Raw genomic sequence first — 16363 nt, forward strand, 5'->3', positions numbered from 1 at the left:
TCTCCTCGCTCCGTCTTATTTCTGAAGTGTGAAGCTGTGGTGAAGGCTGGTTGCGAGCAGAGGGATGCCAGCCAAAATGCAGCTCCTCATCAGATGTAACGGGAGGATTTTCCTGGCTATTTGTTTAATCCTCTTTGTGGGATACACAGCACAAGGTAAAACGGGGCGGTTGTTCTCTCGGTAATCCTCTTTCTGGGCTATGCAGTGGAGGCTAAGTAAGCAGCCTCCGAATTTTACAAACTGGCCTTCTCTTGGGGGTAATGAGATCTACTCAGTCTGTTTTTGCTAACATTTCCTTTTCTGGAGGGGGAATGGCAAGAAAATGTGCTTTTTGCACTTGGAGCATTTCAATTTTTGAGAATAGACTTCATAAAATATGTTATTGCATATGTGTATGTTTTCAGTCTACATATCTCAATATGCATTTTTCTAAATATCCCTTTCATAGTGATCTGGTTACTGCTGTTACCTAGTTATGGAGTTACAGACATAGTATGTAACAGTTCCCATGTCATAACTCCTACGGTCTGCTTTCTGGGGGGAGCAGGAAAGGAAATTAGTTGTAAGTATGAGGAAACTAAACGGTTTATTCCGTAAAATATTGCAACATACACCACTAAATGACAAAAGGGAAATATTGATTCATGATGCCGTGCCCCGTGGATTTGTTTCTTGTGGGAGAAAAACTGCTCTTCAAGCACGCAGAGTGTAATTTGTCCACAAGCCAAAGCTATGATAGTGATATGCTCTCATTATGCATTACCATTCTGAGGCTGATCTTTGCTTGTTCCATGCAGCTTATTTGCAAATTTTTCAGCCGCGGCTGTTTATTTTGTTGCCGCTGTTATTATTAAAAACCTTCTTAATAATAGGCGAGGAGAAGAAGATAAGTATGAAAAAGGAATGTAGTGTAGAAGCAGCAGGAAATTACACCCATGAGATCTTTTTTCTTTTACAGAAGACTGTAGGAGGTAGCTGAAAGTCATCCAGTACATTATGGAAATATACAGGGCAATAGAGAAGTGTAATTGCAGAAAGATATTCCCAAGAAACTGAGAAAAAAAAAGTAGATAAAATGCCAACAGGTTGAGAATGCACCAGGAGGTTTCTGAAAAAATTAATTACGTGAGACCAAGAGGAAGGATGAAATGTCACTGCTTTTGTCTTTATTATGTGATCCTTATTTTTTCACTTCGGTATTTTTTGAAGACCCACATTTTCAGTGACAGCCCCAGTCAGGCACCTGGGGAGAACCAGAACTGAAAACCTGGGTTTACAAAATCCTGTTGTGTCTAGGAGACACCTGAACTGTCTGTCCCCTGGTGAGCGGTCCCAGAGCCTCCATAAACCCCAAACCTGCTCCTGTGGCACACCTCGAGTTTCCCACCTCCCCACCAAAACTCAGCCTACTGAACCTGAAGGGGCAGAGCCAGAGCCAACACAGGAAGGAGAGCACAGGAGCCAGCTCTCTGCTGGGTGCCTTGTCCCCAGAGGTTTTCACATTATTTTCACATACCTCCACCTTCAAGGAAAGCTGCAGGAGGCTGAGCCCCCAGGTCCCCCATGGTCGTGCCAAGCTGTGAGCTGGAGATGAGCCTTGCTGTGATGGCAGTGGTTTCCCCTGGACTTCCTGGTGCTGTGTGTGAGGAGATTCCCTGGGATTTGTCATGGACTTCCTGGTGCCGCGTGCGAGATGTGCCTGATGTCTCCGATGACAAAAATGTCACTTTGGATGTCAGTAGCCATTTTAAAAAAAGTCTTCAGGGTTACTTGACTTTTCCGGAGGTTGAGCAATCAGGGCCACACAAATTTCTTTCATCCGCTCCTTTAAGCCCTTATTAGGTGCTCATAAAGTTCATAGGACCTGGTGAATAATGTCCTGGTCCTCATGGACGACGTGTGGCTGATTCCATCAGGTGCTCCGCTGCAGAGGGCGAGGTACAAGAGGGTGAGGTGCCGGCCCGACGCCTGGTCTGCTAACTGCATCGAAGAGAAGGGGCCCTGGTTCTACATGCCCACTGGTGGGGCCAACAGGATCCTTCCTCCCATGGCAGACCCGTCCTTGTAAGTTCATTTGCCACGTGGTTTTCATTAATGCTAGCACCCCCAAAACGTATTATTCTTGCCTTGACACTGCTGTCGCAGCGTGGCTCACCCACGGTAACGTGAAGGCTTCGCTGTGTTCATCTGAGAGAAAATTGCCACTGCATTTCAGGATGAAGAGATACCAGGAGCTGGGCGACATATTCCCTCTCTCGGATGAGGATTCCGGCTCTGGGTCCAATACCATGGTGGAAGCAGAGCCAGCCTCTGGGTCGGGGCTCGGTGACAACGACAGCTTCTCTGAGGCAAAGCTACCGGACCTCCTGGAGAGCCTGCGAGGCACCGAGCTGAAGGAAAAGCTGTCGGAGGAGGATTTGCTCCTGTAGGGCTGGAGACGTCCTCACGTGCCGCTCCCTCGCCTCTTCCCCAGAGCCTGACCCGACAGCCATGAAGCGATTTTAAGCCAGCATCAATAAAAACTTTGCCTTAAGATCTTTGCTGCTTTCACTTACTAAAAGTGTTGTTGTTCAGTCTGAACTGCCTTTTCACGTGTATGCGTGCAGCAGCCATCACAGTGGGGGAACAACAGCGACGGGCGCACGGCCGGCTCTGTGGGAAAGTCATCGCGCTCGGAGGGGATAAATTCCAGCCCTTCGTGCGCTGGGAGCCGTCTGCACTTTACAGCAGTCAGGCAATCGCGTATCCCGAAAAAGAGCGCTAAATCCTGCCAGGGGAAAAGGTTTATTACTACGTTTATTTCCTGAGGGGACACCCCCCCCAGCGCTGCCGCCTCCCGGCCGCCAGGCGGCGCCCTCCCGGGGCGGGCACGGAGCTGGAGGGGGCGGTCACGTGTGGCGGGGCGTGGTCGCGGCGCGGGGGTGGGCGTGGCCTGGGCCCCGCGGGGTCACATGACCAGGGGCGCGCGGCGGGGGGCGGCTGGTGCTGGTGCGCGGGGCCGGTGTCGGGCCGCGGAGGGGGCGCGTACCATGGTGAGTGCGGGGAGGGCGGCGGCGGCCGCTGTGAGCGCTGCGCTCTGGGGCGCCTACCACGGCGAGTGCGGGGCGGGGGAGGGCAGCGCCGAGCCGCCATCGCCTGAGGCGTCGGCGGCGGCCTGGGCAGGGCGGTGCCTCCTCTCCTCCTCCTCCTCTTTCCTTCCAAAACGAAGGGTTTCGGGGGTTATGGATTTTATTTGCGGATTAAAAGCGCCCGCATGACCTGGGTAGGGCGGGGTTTGGGGGGTGAAACTCGTGTTCCGTGTGCCCCGCACGGCTGCCGTCGGGGAGAGCGCACGGACCGACCTGGGTTATCGGTGGATCTTCCGGCAGTGCCGTGAGGCAGCGCTGGCAGCTCTGGGCTGCGATCCTTGAGGAGCACACCCTCCAGGAAACGGCGGCTGCCTTGTGCCTGCCAGGCTGCGCCAAGCGCTCGCTGTGCTCTGTCTGATGAAGAGGTTGAAACCGTAGGTGCTGTAAAGAGTCATCTGGGTCGATGGCTTTGTGGTTCTGGGGTGTTCGGGCTCCCTAACACGTGTCTCTCTGTTGCGCGAGCAGAAGCCGCGCAGGGCTCCGTGTGAGGCTGGGGGTTCTGTTCCCTCTGTCAGCCGCTGGCATTCCTACAAGTCCTTCGGTGCAGCTCGTACACTACAGGGCTGAACGCAGCTTGATTTTGGTCCTGATGTGGCAGAACCTCCAGCATCTCTCTTCTGCACGAAACCAAGAGCGTAGCCTGGCATTTGGCCAGTTTCTGAAAACCCCAGTTCTCTGCCCGCATTCTCTTAAACTGTAACATAATAAGCCCTACGATAGCTATCTAAAATACTTCTTGTTTTGCATAGTGTCCCCACAGCAGTATCTTCAATAGCAGCTGGAGGAGATGCCAGCTGTTGACTTCTTTATTTCGTATGTTCTTGTTCTCTTCGGAGGAGCTAATCTCGAAGGAGCGCAGTTGAAATACTTACATGCAGTCTCCTGAGAAGTGATATATTTCCCATGTTTGGTCTGGTTGACCGTTTAAATGGTCAGCTTGTAATTCAGAAGCTACTGTGAGTGCATCTTATATAGTCTGCTTAAAGGTAATATGCTTGCTTGTTTAGTTAGAGGGGAATATAAGACTAATCTGGAGATAAGGTACAGCTTCAAGGAAAAAATGTGGCCATGCTTAAAAGTATTTTGCATTTAAAATAGTCTACAATTTGGAATTCTTGTTGAAACTTCGTTCTTTTTCTCTTGCCCTTCCCCAGAAGCCATGAATCAGTAATGGTTCTACTGTGCGCTGTTTAAAAAACAAAAATATTTTTTCCGCAGTCCATACAAATCTGTGCTTGGCAGAGACTTGGAAGACATTTTGGTCTTCTGTCTGGTGGCCTTGTTGGTCATCTGCTGCTGCTTTCCCCTCAGAATGTGTAGTAGGTGTAACAGGGTTTCAGTTAGAGTCATGTACCTCTTTGTGGATTGAAGTGGGGCCGATTGCTGAACACATCCAAAGTCAGTTTAGTCTCGTGGGAGTCGCTGTTCTATAGCTCCAGCTTGCTCTGTGTCCCCTCTTCTCTAGGAGGGGTGAACACGAAGTCACTCTGTTCCTACTGCTGAGCAATAGCATTCAGATCAAATCTTCCCCTAGGCTCTTTGGTTTTTTATGCTGCATTTCAGACTTCATGTCCCCAGAATGTCTTGGAAAGAGTTTACTCTTTTTTTTAATGTTATATTGGTGAAGTGACAGTGATTGTGTCGTTTAACCCCAGCTGGCAAGAAAGCGCCACCACAGCTGCTCACTTATCTCCCCACCCTGGTGGGATGGGGAGGAGAAGCAAAAGTAAAGCTTGAACATTGAGGTAACAGTTCAATAATTGAAGCAAAGTGAAATATAGCAATAATGGTAAATAACAACAACAACAATAATAATAAAATGGAAACAAACAAGTGATGCACAGTATAGTTGCTCACTGATGTCAGCCCCTTCTGGGTGACTGCCCCAGTTTATACGCTGGGCAGGATATTCTAATGGAATATCCCTTTGGCTGGTTTGGGTCACCGGTCCTGGCCACGCTCCCTCCCAGCTCTTTGGTGTACCTCCTCACTGGCAGAACATGAAAAAGTCCTTGAATGAATGCACAAAAAAGTCCTTGAATGAACCCAGCTCAGCAACAACTAAAACATAACAGCATGTTATCAATGTTATTCTCAGACTGAGTCAAAAAAACAACACTGTATCAGCTACTGAGAAGAAATTAATGCTAGAAGAACTTATATCTAGAAGTAGTTAACTCTAGCCAAAACCAGGACAGACTGTTCCATGTGTATCAAATTTATCTGGTTGAAGCAGACGTTCTTATGGAGAACATAGTGTAATTCCTCAAAAAACCCCACCAAAATCACTAAATTAGTGAAGTGTCGTCTGTGTTAGTACATCAAAGCAGATTAGTGCCTAAATCTTTGGAGGAAAATCCTGGCTTTTGTACTAACCTTGTTGAGCTTCCCGTACAGCCACTAACATGTTTTGCAGCTTCTTGTAAGAAGTGTTTGTGTAAGGTCAAAGGATGTTCTCTTGGGTTGTTGTGCTTTGTGCCCTGAGCATAGGGAATGCTGAGGAAAGGTGAGGACAAACCTTGTGCCTGAAGCAGTGTTGCAGGTAAACTTGTGACACTCACTCTCTGGTGGCAGCCTTGTGCAGCTGAGGTGGGCTGTGTGAAGAAGTGCTGCCTCTCAAAGCTGCTGGTGCTTGTCTGCTAAGACAACTGTGGTGTGTAGGCAGAGGCAGCAAATAAAATCCCTATTCTCCTTCTCCAGCCAGGGGGATGCTTTGGACTTTGCATTATGTCCCCTGTTATTGTTTCTTTCCGTTCTGCTTTGATCTAGTGTTTGGGTTTTTGTCTTGGCTCAGGAAGACAGGTGTCTGCCCAGGAAAGCCGGAGCCTCCCTTGGAAAGGACAATATAAACCCCCTCCCTCTGAATTATTATAATTTTGAAATTAAGGGGCTTTCAGGCAAAAATATGGTAATAACAGTTCTTATCTAGGAATATTAAAAAATAAAAATGTAGTAGTATAAAAAACAAACAGAACAAAAGAAACAAAACACTGACAGAGCCAGAATACAGCCTGACACCACCCTGTTGGTCAGGGTGTTGGTAGCAGTCCAGTTAAGTCCTCCTGAAGTGGCAGATGTGGTTCTGTTGGAGCAGAGATGATCCTGTAGAAGGGTGTAGTTTCCTTCTGAAGGTCCAGTGGTGATGAGATGGGTCCAGTCTTCCTCTGGGAAATCCACTGGGAAACAGGCTATCCTGCTGTGAATCTCAGGTTTTATCCAGGTAGGAAGGCTTGGCTCCTCCCACTGGGTGGAGCATCTCACGATGGGAGGATGTAATGTTATCAGTCATGTTGTGAGCCTTAATGGCCCATTAATAGCAGGTATCTCACTGGAGGGAGGATGGGTCCTGGAAGAGATAACACAAAGAACACTGCCCCACCTGGTTTTAACAGCTGTCTCATTAACAGAAGACAACCTGCCCCTTCCACCCTGGAGTTGTGAGGAATGGGTCACAGAAGAGATAAAGAAAAACACCTCCCCAAACAGTTTCAGCAGATGGGAAATAGAACCCGAGGCAGTTTCTTTAGTAGTAGTATGGTAATGACGCTGTGTACCTTTTATAAACATGGTGTTTTGTAAGAGCTGTCACTGCTTGTTACTGACCTGATTTCACTTATTTGCTGGATGAACAGCTGTCCTTTGTCATGGCTCTTTCTTGGGTCTCTGATACATAATGGCTTTGTAACTTTGTGTGGAAGCACAAATGTTTTTTCCCCAGTGTATAGTGAGTGTACAGCTGCAAGTAAACACCACATTTAAAATGGAGTGTCCACTGTGTAGTAATTTATTCAGTTCTTGTTCTTCCAGAGTTTTCTTGGAAACCTTTTCGTTCCTGTTTGTGAGATTGATGTTGTACTTAATGATGCTGAAACACGAAAACCTGCAGAAATCAAAACAGAAGATGGTAAAGTAGAAAAGCATTTTCTCTTCTACGATGGAGAATCTGTTTCAGGAAAGGTAAATTTTTATTTAGAAGTGACTATTTAAAAGTGACTATTACTGTTTTGATTCTGGCAAGCAAATACATATTTGCATTATACATATTTGCATATTATTCAAAGAGGAAACTATTTTGCTATGTATGTTTTTTTAACCAGAGTCATTGAGGCAGCTGATAGAACGCAACATTTTTGAATAGTAACTATTTATTTCCAGTCATCTGAGACTTATGAATGAGCTTTTTGTGCAATGATGTGCAATCCTATCGTTGCTTCTGATGAGAAGACTGTCCCAGACTGGATCCCCCTGCTTCCCCTTCCCTTTGAATTCCAAAATCCACAATCCAGTACAGGTAACAGCAATTTTTGGCTGGTGCAGTCAAAAATTTGCATACCCTGAAGATAAGCCTTGCGTTCCATGCCCTGGAGTGATTTCTGGATTGCATCAGAGGAGCAACAGAAGAGCAACATATGAAATTCAGCTGACTGCTGAGTCAACAAGAGTTTTTCTTGCTGGGAAAAAAGACAGTGAAGTTGAGATTGCCAAAGGGATTTCTCTCCATTCAGTATTGCACCTAGGAACTCCTTGCCATCACTCTGTTTTACCGGAGCCATTCCCACTCTCTGAATATTTGTTACGATTCACTTTTCCTTCAAAAGACTTGAGCTGGGTATTGTTGGGTTCTGCGATTGACTTCTGAATGCCCACCTTGATCTCGGCTGACTGATATCACTGGGCATCTTCCTGCTCTGGCAATACATTTCCCTACAAAGATCCTGCTTGTCTAGAAAGATCCTTCCAGGGATGTGAAGGGCCGCAAGGTGAGCCTCAAACCCAGGGAACTGAGGGAGAAGCTTACCATCCGTGGCTGGAGCACTGCTTGCACCTGAGAGGTGCCTGATGGGGTTTGACTAACACGAGCACAGTGGCACGAGGAGGTCTGGGAGACCAGAAATTTTTTGGACAGCTTCCCTTTACCCCATTCATTTTTTTCACCACCAATCAAGATGGATTGTTCCAGTGGTTTACTTCCTACTCAGACAGTGACAGTGTGCTGGAGTGTGAAGTACAGGAATTTCTCTGGTCATCACTGCCTGAAAAGAAAACATTCTATATGCTGAAATATTTACACATTTCAGTAGAAAGTAACCTTGTGGAATTCTTTCTTGTCTATTTTTGAGAATCAGAGCCGCAAATGAAAGCCTTCATAGTAGGTTTTATTATCTGTTCTTTTTCATTGACTTAGATAACACCAATATTTAGCTGTCTGCCAGAGGAAGGGACTGAAGCTCACTTGGGTTGAAAGGAATCAATCTCATGGCATTTCGTTTTTGAACTTGCAGAATGTGACTGTCAGAAGATACTTTGAAGCATCACGACTGGCTCTGCTTGAGCTCTGGCTTGGATACTTAATTTTAGGACTTGAAAGTTTTAATTTTAGTTGAAAAATTCAGTCTCGTGGATGATTAGATTTTTCTTGGATGTTTTAGTGGTGCCTTGGAAATGCTTAATTTCATGGTCAGCTGTTTGATTTGGCTGCCTTCAAGCTCAGGTAGGGCCATAGAGAAGAGATCTTGATTGTCATAGGCATGTACTAAAATGCTTTTCTTTTTACTGAGATCGTGTTAGAGTGAAAATCTTGAAAAAAATTAACTTGTGTTTGATTGTTTTTTTTTTTTTACTTTGGTAGGTGAACGTCTCCCTTAAACATGGGAAGAGGCTAGAGCACCAAGGAATTAGAATTGAATTTGTAGGACAAATTGGTGAGTTGAAGCTATTAAGGGGCTTTTAGGTACTCGTGCTTTATGGAACTTGGCACTTGTGACTGTCAGCAGTTCGGCTCAAACAGTGCAACCTGTTCTGATCAGTGGATGATAAGGGCCAGAGTAAAGTTGTATCTTCCTTACTTTAAAGCAAGTGATGTACTAATTTGTGCTACTCAGAAAGTCATTGGGAGAAAGATACATACATGTGAGGGATTGTGAGTATTCAGTCTATCTCAGACTAGCTAAAAGTTTGATTAATAACCACTCGAGACTAAACTTGTGGTCTTCTCTGAAAGAGAAGAGGCACAGAAAAGAAATTAAGAGGCAGCCTGTAGCGAAATTCTTCTAAAAATTCTATGGCAGTTGGTTTTATAAAACCTATTAGAAATGTAAATTTCGTATTACTACCTAAGTCTGCTTAGAGTTGAACTATGAGGAATCTTTATTATATCTAACTTCTTACCAGTCCAGGTAATCTCTCTGCACCCTTAGGCCGATGCTAAAATTCCTTCCCTCTCAGAGAGCTCTTCACATTATTGTCCCCCTTGGAAGTAATTGCTCAAGTTTCAGCCTCGTACAATTGACTTTAAATGGAATTTCACAAATTCCCTATTTCTCATCAGTCAGTAGGCTCCAGTAGTCTGTGTCTGAAGTGTTGTGTAGCAGATATGACTGAGACCTGGTACCTGCTGCCTTTATGCATTGACGTTTTGATCAGTAAGGCTGTAAAATTAAACTTTGAGAGTAAAGCAGCACTGTGATGGGGGTGAGGCATATAGACGGAGGAAGAAAAGAGCTCAGGTATGTCAGCTTTGTTTAGTCTGTTTTCTTCTAATAGCTGTACAGATTGTTTTTCATCTAGTCTTGACTTACACGTTTTATTCTCTAGATGACTTTGATTTGATGTAGTCTTTCTTGAAATTCATACGTTTCTGGGATTCTCTGTTATGCTACATTTGGAAGTCCACAGAGTTATGCAGACGTGGTTTAAACTGCTGCTCCTTGTACTTGTCCATGTTTTCTTGCATCCTTCCAAGTTTTAGTATGGAAATGCAGAAAGCATTCCAGTAGTGTGATCTCTCTGCACTATTTGCAGACTAACTCCATATGAAAGCTGTATTTTAAACCAGCTCCTCAGAGTACAGCTTTTCTGACTCACTGGCACAAGAAGTATTTGATATGCAGGATTAGATGAACTATGCATTAGATGAACGCTTGTCCCAGCAGACTAGGTATATTTTTTGATAATTCGTGGTCATATTAGAAAATAGGAGTTACTAGTTAGTCTCAGTTTCTGCCATATTGGCAGTGATAAACTGTGGAGTTAGTTTGTTAAGTTCATTCATTGTTTTCTAAAAAACTTCAGTCTGTGTAACACCAACTAGCAGTGCTGATGTTCAGTTTTGAATGGTAGAGAAGCTTAGTTTTAGATACTGAAACGTTTGGGTTTTCATTTTTAGGGTAATTTGTGGTGAGAATTGCATGGCAAAGATCTAGGAATGAATAACTGATACTGCTCTGGGGACAGGAGGTGCTGTTGCTGTCGAACTGCCTTTGTTTTCAAATGACTGACTTCGACCAGGGGTCATAATAAGCCATTTGACCGTGGACTAGTAGTAATAATAAATTATTTGCTAGGTGTTGTTAATCTGCGGACCAGATTAAGATCACTGGCCTGTCCTAAATAAGGCAATCCTGATGTTGCTTGCATTTTGTCCCTGCAGCAATAAATGCTGGAAGCCAAAACCAGGCAATGCTAATTAGAGAGCATGCAAAGCAAGAAGTACTTATTAAAGCTAGCTAAACTGTCATTAAAAAACAATGCCATGCTAGTGAAGCTCACAATGTGTTCTCTTCATTCCAGTTAGTTCTTTAGGGATGCTAACTGTAGGTTGCTAGAACTGAAGTTAATTAAAAAACCTGAATAAAACATTTGGTCAAATATGTGTAATTTAAGTTAATTGCTTCAGTTATACTCTCCCACCTGCTCCTGCCAAATTAGAGACAATTTTGTTCACTAAAAATAAACGCTGAAACATGTTTTCCTTTAACTTTCTAACTTTAGAACTCTTCAATGACAAAAGCAATACCCATGAATTTGTAAACTTAGTGAAAGAACTGGCCTTACCTGGAGAACTGACCCAAAGCAGAAACTATGACTTTGAATTCATGCAGGTTGAAAAGCCATATGAATCTTACATTGGTGCCAACGTCAGACTGAGGTTTGTAACTGTTAAACCTTTTTTTTTTCCTCTCCTCCCCTGCAGAAAATTCATAATTTAGCAATTATGCTGCCCCCTCTTCCTCCTTTTAGTTATTACATAGAACATGTAAAAGCCAGTAGCTAGTGTTCCTTGATTGGAGTTGTGGAGATTGTAATACAATGTGATCTTTTCTACTTAATTTGGAATCGTTCAATGCTGTTTGTATAAATAAAATTCCTTCAGTTCAATCAAGTGAAGGCAATCCGTGTCTCTCCTTTAAAAAAAAAAACAAAACATATCCACAATTGAAGAAAACACTCCTACATGTAAGTGTTTTGTCTTGTGTCTTGGTGTCTTACTCTTTTCTACTTAGTCTTATGAGATTGTAAACTGTCTTTTCAAGAATATCTGTACTTCACAACATGAGAGCTCTTAGTAGATCTGAATAATCCTGGCTAATTCAGTGGCTTTCTTCCTAGGTATTTTCTAAAAGTGACAGTCGTGAGACGGCTGTCAGACTTGGTGAAAGAATATGATCTGATTGTTCACCAGCTTGCTACGTACCCAGATGTAAACAACTCCATCAAAATGGAAGTAGGCATTGAAGACTGTCTCCATATAGAGTTTGAATACAATAAGTCAAAGTAAGTGTCAGAGCAAAATGCATTCATGTAAATAACTTGGTATAAAAGGCTACAGTATGTAATAGATGGTGACCAGCTTCACCTTCTGGAGATTTAAAATGTGAAGTTCTAATTACACAAAGGCCCTTTTGAGATATAGTTGGCTGTTCTGTCTTCAGTACTAACAGGAAGGTCATGAGCGAGTATTTGAGACTTAATTTTTGCATTTACACCTTTTCAGTATGACTAATAGCACTTCCTTTCCCAAAACTGATGGGATGATGGAAATACTGTAGTTGCTCTGGTCTGGCTGAGGTGCTTAGTTCAGTGGGGAAATAAGCTCCAAGTAGTTTCCAGGCAGATAAGATAACTGCCTGTGTGACTTGTGTTCAAGAAGGTGTAAAACTTGTGTTTATTCTTTAACAAAAACTCTCGTTTTGTTCTTTTAAAGGTATCACTTAAAGGATGTGATTGTTGGAAAAATTTATTTCCTCTTAGTGAGAATAAAAATTCAGCACATGGAGTTGCAGCTGATCAAAAAGGAGATTACTGGAATTGGTAAGAGGAGCAAAGTGCAAGTGAAATGGCAGCTTGGGTGCCAGCTGATCCTTATGCACACCTGGAGAGTGAAGTCAGTAGTTGCAGCTCTGGCTAAACCAGTGCTGCACCAGCTTTGACTACCATTTGCGTTTTGTGCTTTGGCAATAACACTTTGCAGTCAACACCGACCGTCTGTTTAATTGTTCTGGGGTTGTGACTCTTGTGACTCTTCACAAATGTGAACCCTTGTAAATGGAACTTGGGCATAAATATTCAGTAGTGCAATCAGCCTTAATAGATAATGAAAAAGAGAAGAGGTATAGAATGCATCCTGAAGACCCCCTTGTCTCTACAGGGATTAACTAGTTTAAGGTGGCTTGGTAAACATTAGCATGAATCAGTCATGTTCCAGAAGTGTGTCATTTTCTGTCATCCTAAAAAATGGGTATGATGGAAGTATCAAGCAGCTTCAAAGCACAAACAGCTTGATAATTGCAGATCAGGCTTGTGCTCGCCAGAGCAAGGCTGGAAGAGGCTGTTGCTCATGACGCTTCATTCCCCAGTAGCTGCGGTTCTTGGGAGCTTCTTGTATGGAAAATGAGAAAGCTTCCAGTAGAGGAAGGGCAGAAAGCTCTGCTTTATTCCTGGCTCTTGAGCTGGCTGATAACCCTTCAGTTTCTGGTCTGAGCACGGCCTGTCGGTCTCAGTTGCTAGCACTGCTCACCAAGCAGAGCAGTTTCAAGATTCCAGACCCTCTTGCTTGTCTCATATTTAAAGCTTGCATATCCAGGGCTCCTTTGAAGCTCTGGTGCCTGCCTCTTCTGTGTCAGCGTGGTGGGGGGAAGAGTATGAAAGAGATGTCCTGCCAGGGAGAGGGTTTTGCTTGCTTTAGCCATGTCTGACTTACATGCGAGGCAAAGGCAAAAAATGCGGTGCTGTGTTAATTTAAATGCTGCAGAATTTAAGCTGCAGCAGGAAGAAGCTGTTGTGATAAAACTTTGTGGATGTTTAAAACTGAAGTGTCTGTTCTCACAGTGAAAACTTGTTTCACCAGGACCCAGTACCACAACAGAGACCGAAACCATTGCAAAGTATGAAATAATGGATGGTGCACCAGTTAAAGGTAAATAACCATGGTTGTTTCAAAGGGTGAGCATTTAGTGTTAAAATCCTATTTAAAAGATTTACACAGTTTCTTTTAACTGAAGAAACCACACTTCTTAGGTTGCTGAAATGATGATGCATTTTCTATTTGGAGAAGACATTTTTATGGACTTAGGGTATTTCCTTGGGATCCTAGTAACTTTTACCATTATTTACCATTGGAAATTCTGTGACTGATTCTTTCATCAAACCTGACTCCATGGTGTGGAGACCACCTTTAGAGAGTTCAAAATACTGATCCCTCTGGCTTTCCTGGCTACCATGCTTGCACTGAGAAAGGGTTCTCACTTTTCATTTCATACTTGCTTCTGTGCCCATTGTTATGTTTCTGATTTTTGGTAGATTTTTTTTTTTTGTCTTGTGCACATTTGTTTGCTTGGGTTTTGTTTTTTTTTTAACCAAGGAACAGTCACAGACAGTGCTTGGGAAACTGCTTTTATTTTGCATGTTCTCTGAAACTGTATTAATTATTCCAGTTGTAAGGAACTAATTTAAGCTTTCTGTTTTTTGCAGGTGAATCAATTCCTATAAGACTGTTCTTAGCAGGCTACGACCCAACTCCAACAATGAGGGATGTGAACAAAAAATTTTCAGTGAGGTACTTCTTAAATCTGGTGCTTGTGGATGAAGAAGACAGACGATACTTCAAACAGCAGGTATGGTCTATGGCAGTCCTGTTGCAGAATTTTCTAGGCCGTTTTACATGCTGCTTTGAACCTTGAGCAGGTTAGAAGCCACCTGTGCTTCATGTGTGGCAAAAGCATTTCTGCTGGCAAGTGTGTTGACAGCTCTGTAGATGATGTTACCTTGCAGGAAAGGAGTCAAGGGGGATGCTGGATGCTATTGCAGCAAGGATAGGATGCTCAGTACCATAGAACTTGCATTGAGAATACCCAGACAAAACACTGGGTGGGTAAAATGAGCTACTGGTGCGTTTGTCTGCTTCCTTAAACTCCTGGAGAGAGCTCTCCCCTCCTGCATTAGCCTGGGTTCAAAACTGCAAAGTCTTAATAAGGACTAAGGCATTGGACTGAAAATGTTAGAGAAAGGTGTAGCCAAATGGGCCACTGAAAGAAGCTGTGTGGAGTAGATCAGAATCTTCCTACTACAAAGCAGACAAGATAGTATAATTAAACATGGAAAACAAGAGGGAGCTGGAGCATACAGTGGCTACGGTAGGCTTTGGATTTTGAGAAAAGGAGAAAGAAAAATTTCTTGAACTCTTTAATACTACTAAAATTGAGTGTAGGATGGTCAAGGAAGGGGTGACTGCTCAAGATTGCAAGTATTCAAGCAGGAACTGAATATGTAAACTTAATGGGGGTGTCTTTCTGTTGCTTTTATATGAACGGCACTGGTAGGTGGTGGGGATGCATTTTTTTATGGGCTCTTGTGTTTGGTTATCTTTTTTATTTTCCCGAAAGTTTTAATTTATCAGGAACTTACGATACTTAGTTCTGTTGTCTTAATGGTAACGTAACTGTTGGTTTCAAGGGTGTTTTCTTCCTCAAATAGGAAATAATTTTGTGGAGAAAAGCTCCTGAGAAGCTGAGGAAACAACGGACAAACTTCCACCAGCGATTTGAATCTCCAGAGTCACAAGCATCTGCTGAGCAACCTGAAATGTGAACTGGTCGAAGGTGAAAAACTTTGCAGTGCTTCAGCAGGTTAAAGATGGCAGCAGCCTGTGGGAAAAGAAGGCCAGAATTCCCATTACATCTGTCTTCCTTCATCTCGCAGTGCTGCGTTTACCATACTACTAAAGCGTTCTTCAGTTAAAATTTCAAGTATGTATATACATTTAAAATAAAGTGCTTTCTCAAACACTGGAACTTTCTTAAGCTACTATTTTATACTGCACATTTACTTTTATTTGATAATGTTATATGCACTTGGGTATGCAGAAGCTTAAGTCTAGTTATTTCCATGCATGGTAGGCTGGTATATTTGATTTTTGCTGCTCACCTCTACAGCGTAGACTAAAGCGTTTCCTGTCTCTCATGTTGTTTATTGCATGTTTGTTTCCAATGTTGCTTATTTGCTTTGTTTTGTTTTGAAAGTGCATTAAGACACAATTGACTAAATCACACTAAAAATCAAGGTTTATGGTGCATTTGTCCTAAAATCTCCTAATGACTACGTTAGACAGGGTTTAACTGGAGCTGCATGTACACGCACTATGGTTGGAGCCTTCAGACACCTCACCTGCGGTTCTAAGAGGCTTTGCATCTGTCAGGAACAAAGAATATTGGGGAGCATCTTCGCCCTCTCCCCCCCAGTTTTCTGTCAAACTTCTCTAAGCCTTTCACGAGTCGCTCCTAACTTTTGGGGGCTCGTTACCCAGTAATTAGTGACTGTAGGGATGTCAAGAGTTCACCTTCAGGTGGTGAGCAGGTAAAGTATTTGAACATAGCTATCTTATTGGTGAAGTAAATGCTGGTAACATCGATTTTTATTTTTTTTTTTGCAAATATGTGAAACTGTGTTTCCTCCTGGCTTCATGATTCCACTGTCTTCAGAGTCAGTCTCTGTAACTGTCCTGATAGGAGAGGCAAAATGTCCTCAAGGGACATCCTTCTGGGCCTGTTAAAGGGCAAACAAGCTTTTTGTGGTCGTCTGCAAAGGTATTTGAAGCCAGGCAAGCCTTAAAACTTAGAAGCTTGTCTGGCACGGCAGATTGTTTGTCTTTATCATCATCTCATCGGCATTTAGTGTTTGAAGAAGTAGCTGAAAGGAGTTAGTGTTCATCTGTTCACCATCGAGTGTGGGGTCTGTTACCAGACCTGCGGCTCGGGCACAAATCAAAGCCTGCTGTGAGGAAGGCAACTTGCACTTGTAGTTCCCTTGGCCTTTAAACCAAGGCTTCTCAACTCCGGTGCAAGTGTCATTGGTAACCTTACTTTCTGAGTAAGTAAATAATCGAATTACATTTCTGTAAGAACTGTTTTATTACTGCGGCACTTTGATAAAGCAAAGACTCTGTGTACTTTATGCTAGGA

The 16363-nt window shown here is 43.5% G+C and overlaps 2 protein-coding genes across 2 annotated transcripts; both read left to right on the forward strand.

Moving 5' to 3' along the window:
• SRGN (serglycin) lies at positions 1 to 2533 on the forward strand. The gene is made up of 3 exons (XM_066190654.1): positions 1 to 155; positions 1917 to 2064; positions 2216 to 2533. Exons 1-3 carry the CDS (start codon positions 65 to 67, stop codon positions 2427 to 2429), a joined length of 453 nt encoding a protein of 150 aa, XP_066046751.1. The 5' UTR covers positions 1 to 64; the 3' UTR covers positions 2430 to 2533.
• Positions 2534 to 2948: 415 nt separating this feature from the next.
• On the forward strand, positions 2949 to 15196 carry VPS26A (VPS26 retromer complex component A). Its single transcript, XM_066191872.1, has 9 exons — positions 2949 to 3032; positions 6936 to 7085; positions 8758 to 8830; positions 10899 to 11055; positions 11517 to 11681; positions 12112 to 12218; positions 13255 to 13323; positions 13878 to 14020; positions 14880 to 15196. Exons 1-9 carry the CDS (start codon positions 2952 to 2954, stop codon positions 14991 to 14993), a joined length of 1059 nt encoding a protein of 352 aa, XP_066047969.1. The 5' UTR covers positions 2949 to 2951; the 3' UTR covers positions 14994 to 15196.
• The last annotated feature ends 1167 nt before the right edge of the window (positions 15197 to 16363 follow it).

This window comes from Chamaea fasciata, unplaced genomic scaffold (assembly GCF_029207755.1).
Source record: "Chamaea fasciata isolate MVZ Bird 193981 ecotype frontalis unplaced genomic scaffold, bChaFas1.0.hap1 SCAF_9, whole genome shotgun sequence".
NCBI lineage: Eukaryota > Metazoa > Chordata > Aves > Passeriformes > Sylviidae > Chamaea > Chamaea fasciata.

What these genes read in the sequence shown, in the direction of transcription:
- VPS26A (XM_066191872.1), top strand. Translation starts at nt 2,952, where the DNA reads ATGACCAGGGGCGCGCGGCGGGGGGCGGCTGGTGCTGGTGCGCGGGGC. An exon ending in TTTGAATACAATAAGTCAAA is followed by an intron (nt 11,682 to 12,111) that starts GTAAGTGTCAGA and finishes GTTCTTTTAAAG; the next exon opens with GTATCACTTAAAGGATGTGA. An exon ending in AAAGGAGATTACTGGAATTG is followed by an intron (nt 12,219 to 13,254) that starts GTAAGAGGAGCA and finishes TTGTTTCACCAG; the next exon opens with GACCCAGTACCACAACAGAG.
- SRGN (XM_066190654.1), top strand. Translation starts at nt 65, where the DNA reads ATGCCAGCCAAAATGCAGCTCCTCATCAGATGTAACGGGAGGATTTTC. An exon ending in TGTGGGATACACAGCACAAG is followed by an intron (nt 156 to 1,916) that starts GTAAAACGGGGC and finishes TGATTCCATCAG; the next exon opens with GTGCTCCGCTGCAGAGGGCG. An exon ending in CCCATGGCAGACCCGTCCTT is followed by an intron (nt 2,065 to 2,215) that starts GTAAGTTCATTT and finishes ACTGCATTTCAG; the next exon opens with GATGAAGAGATACCAGGAGC.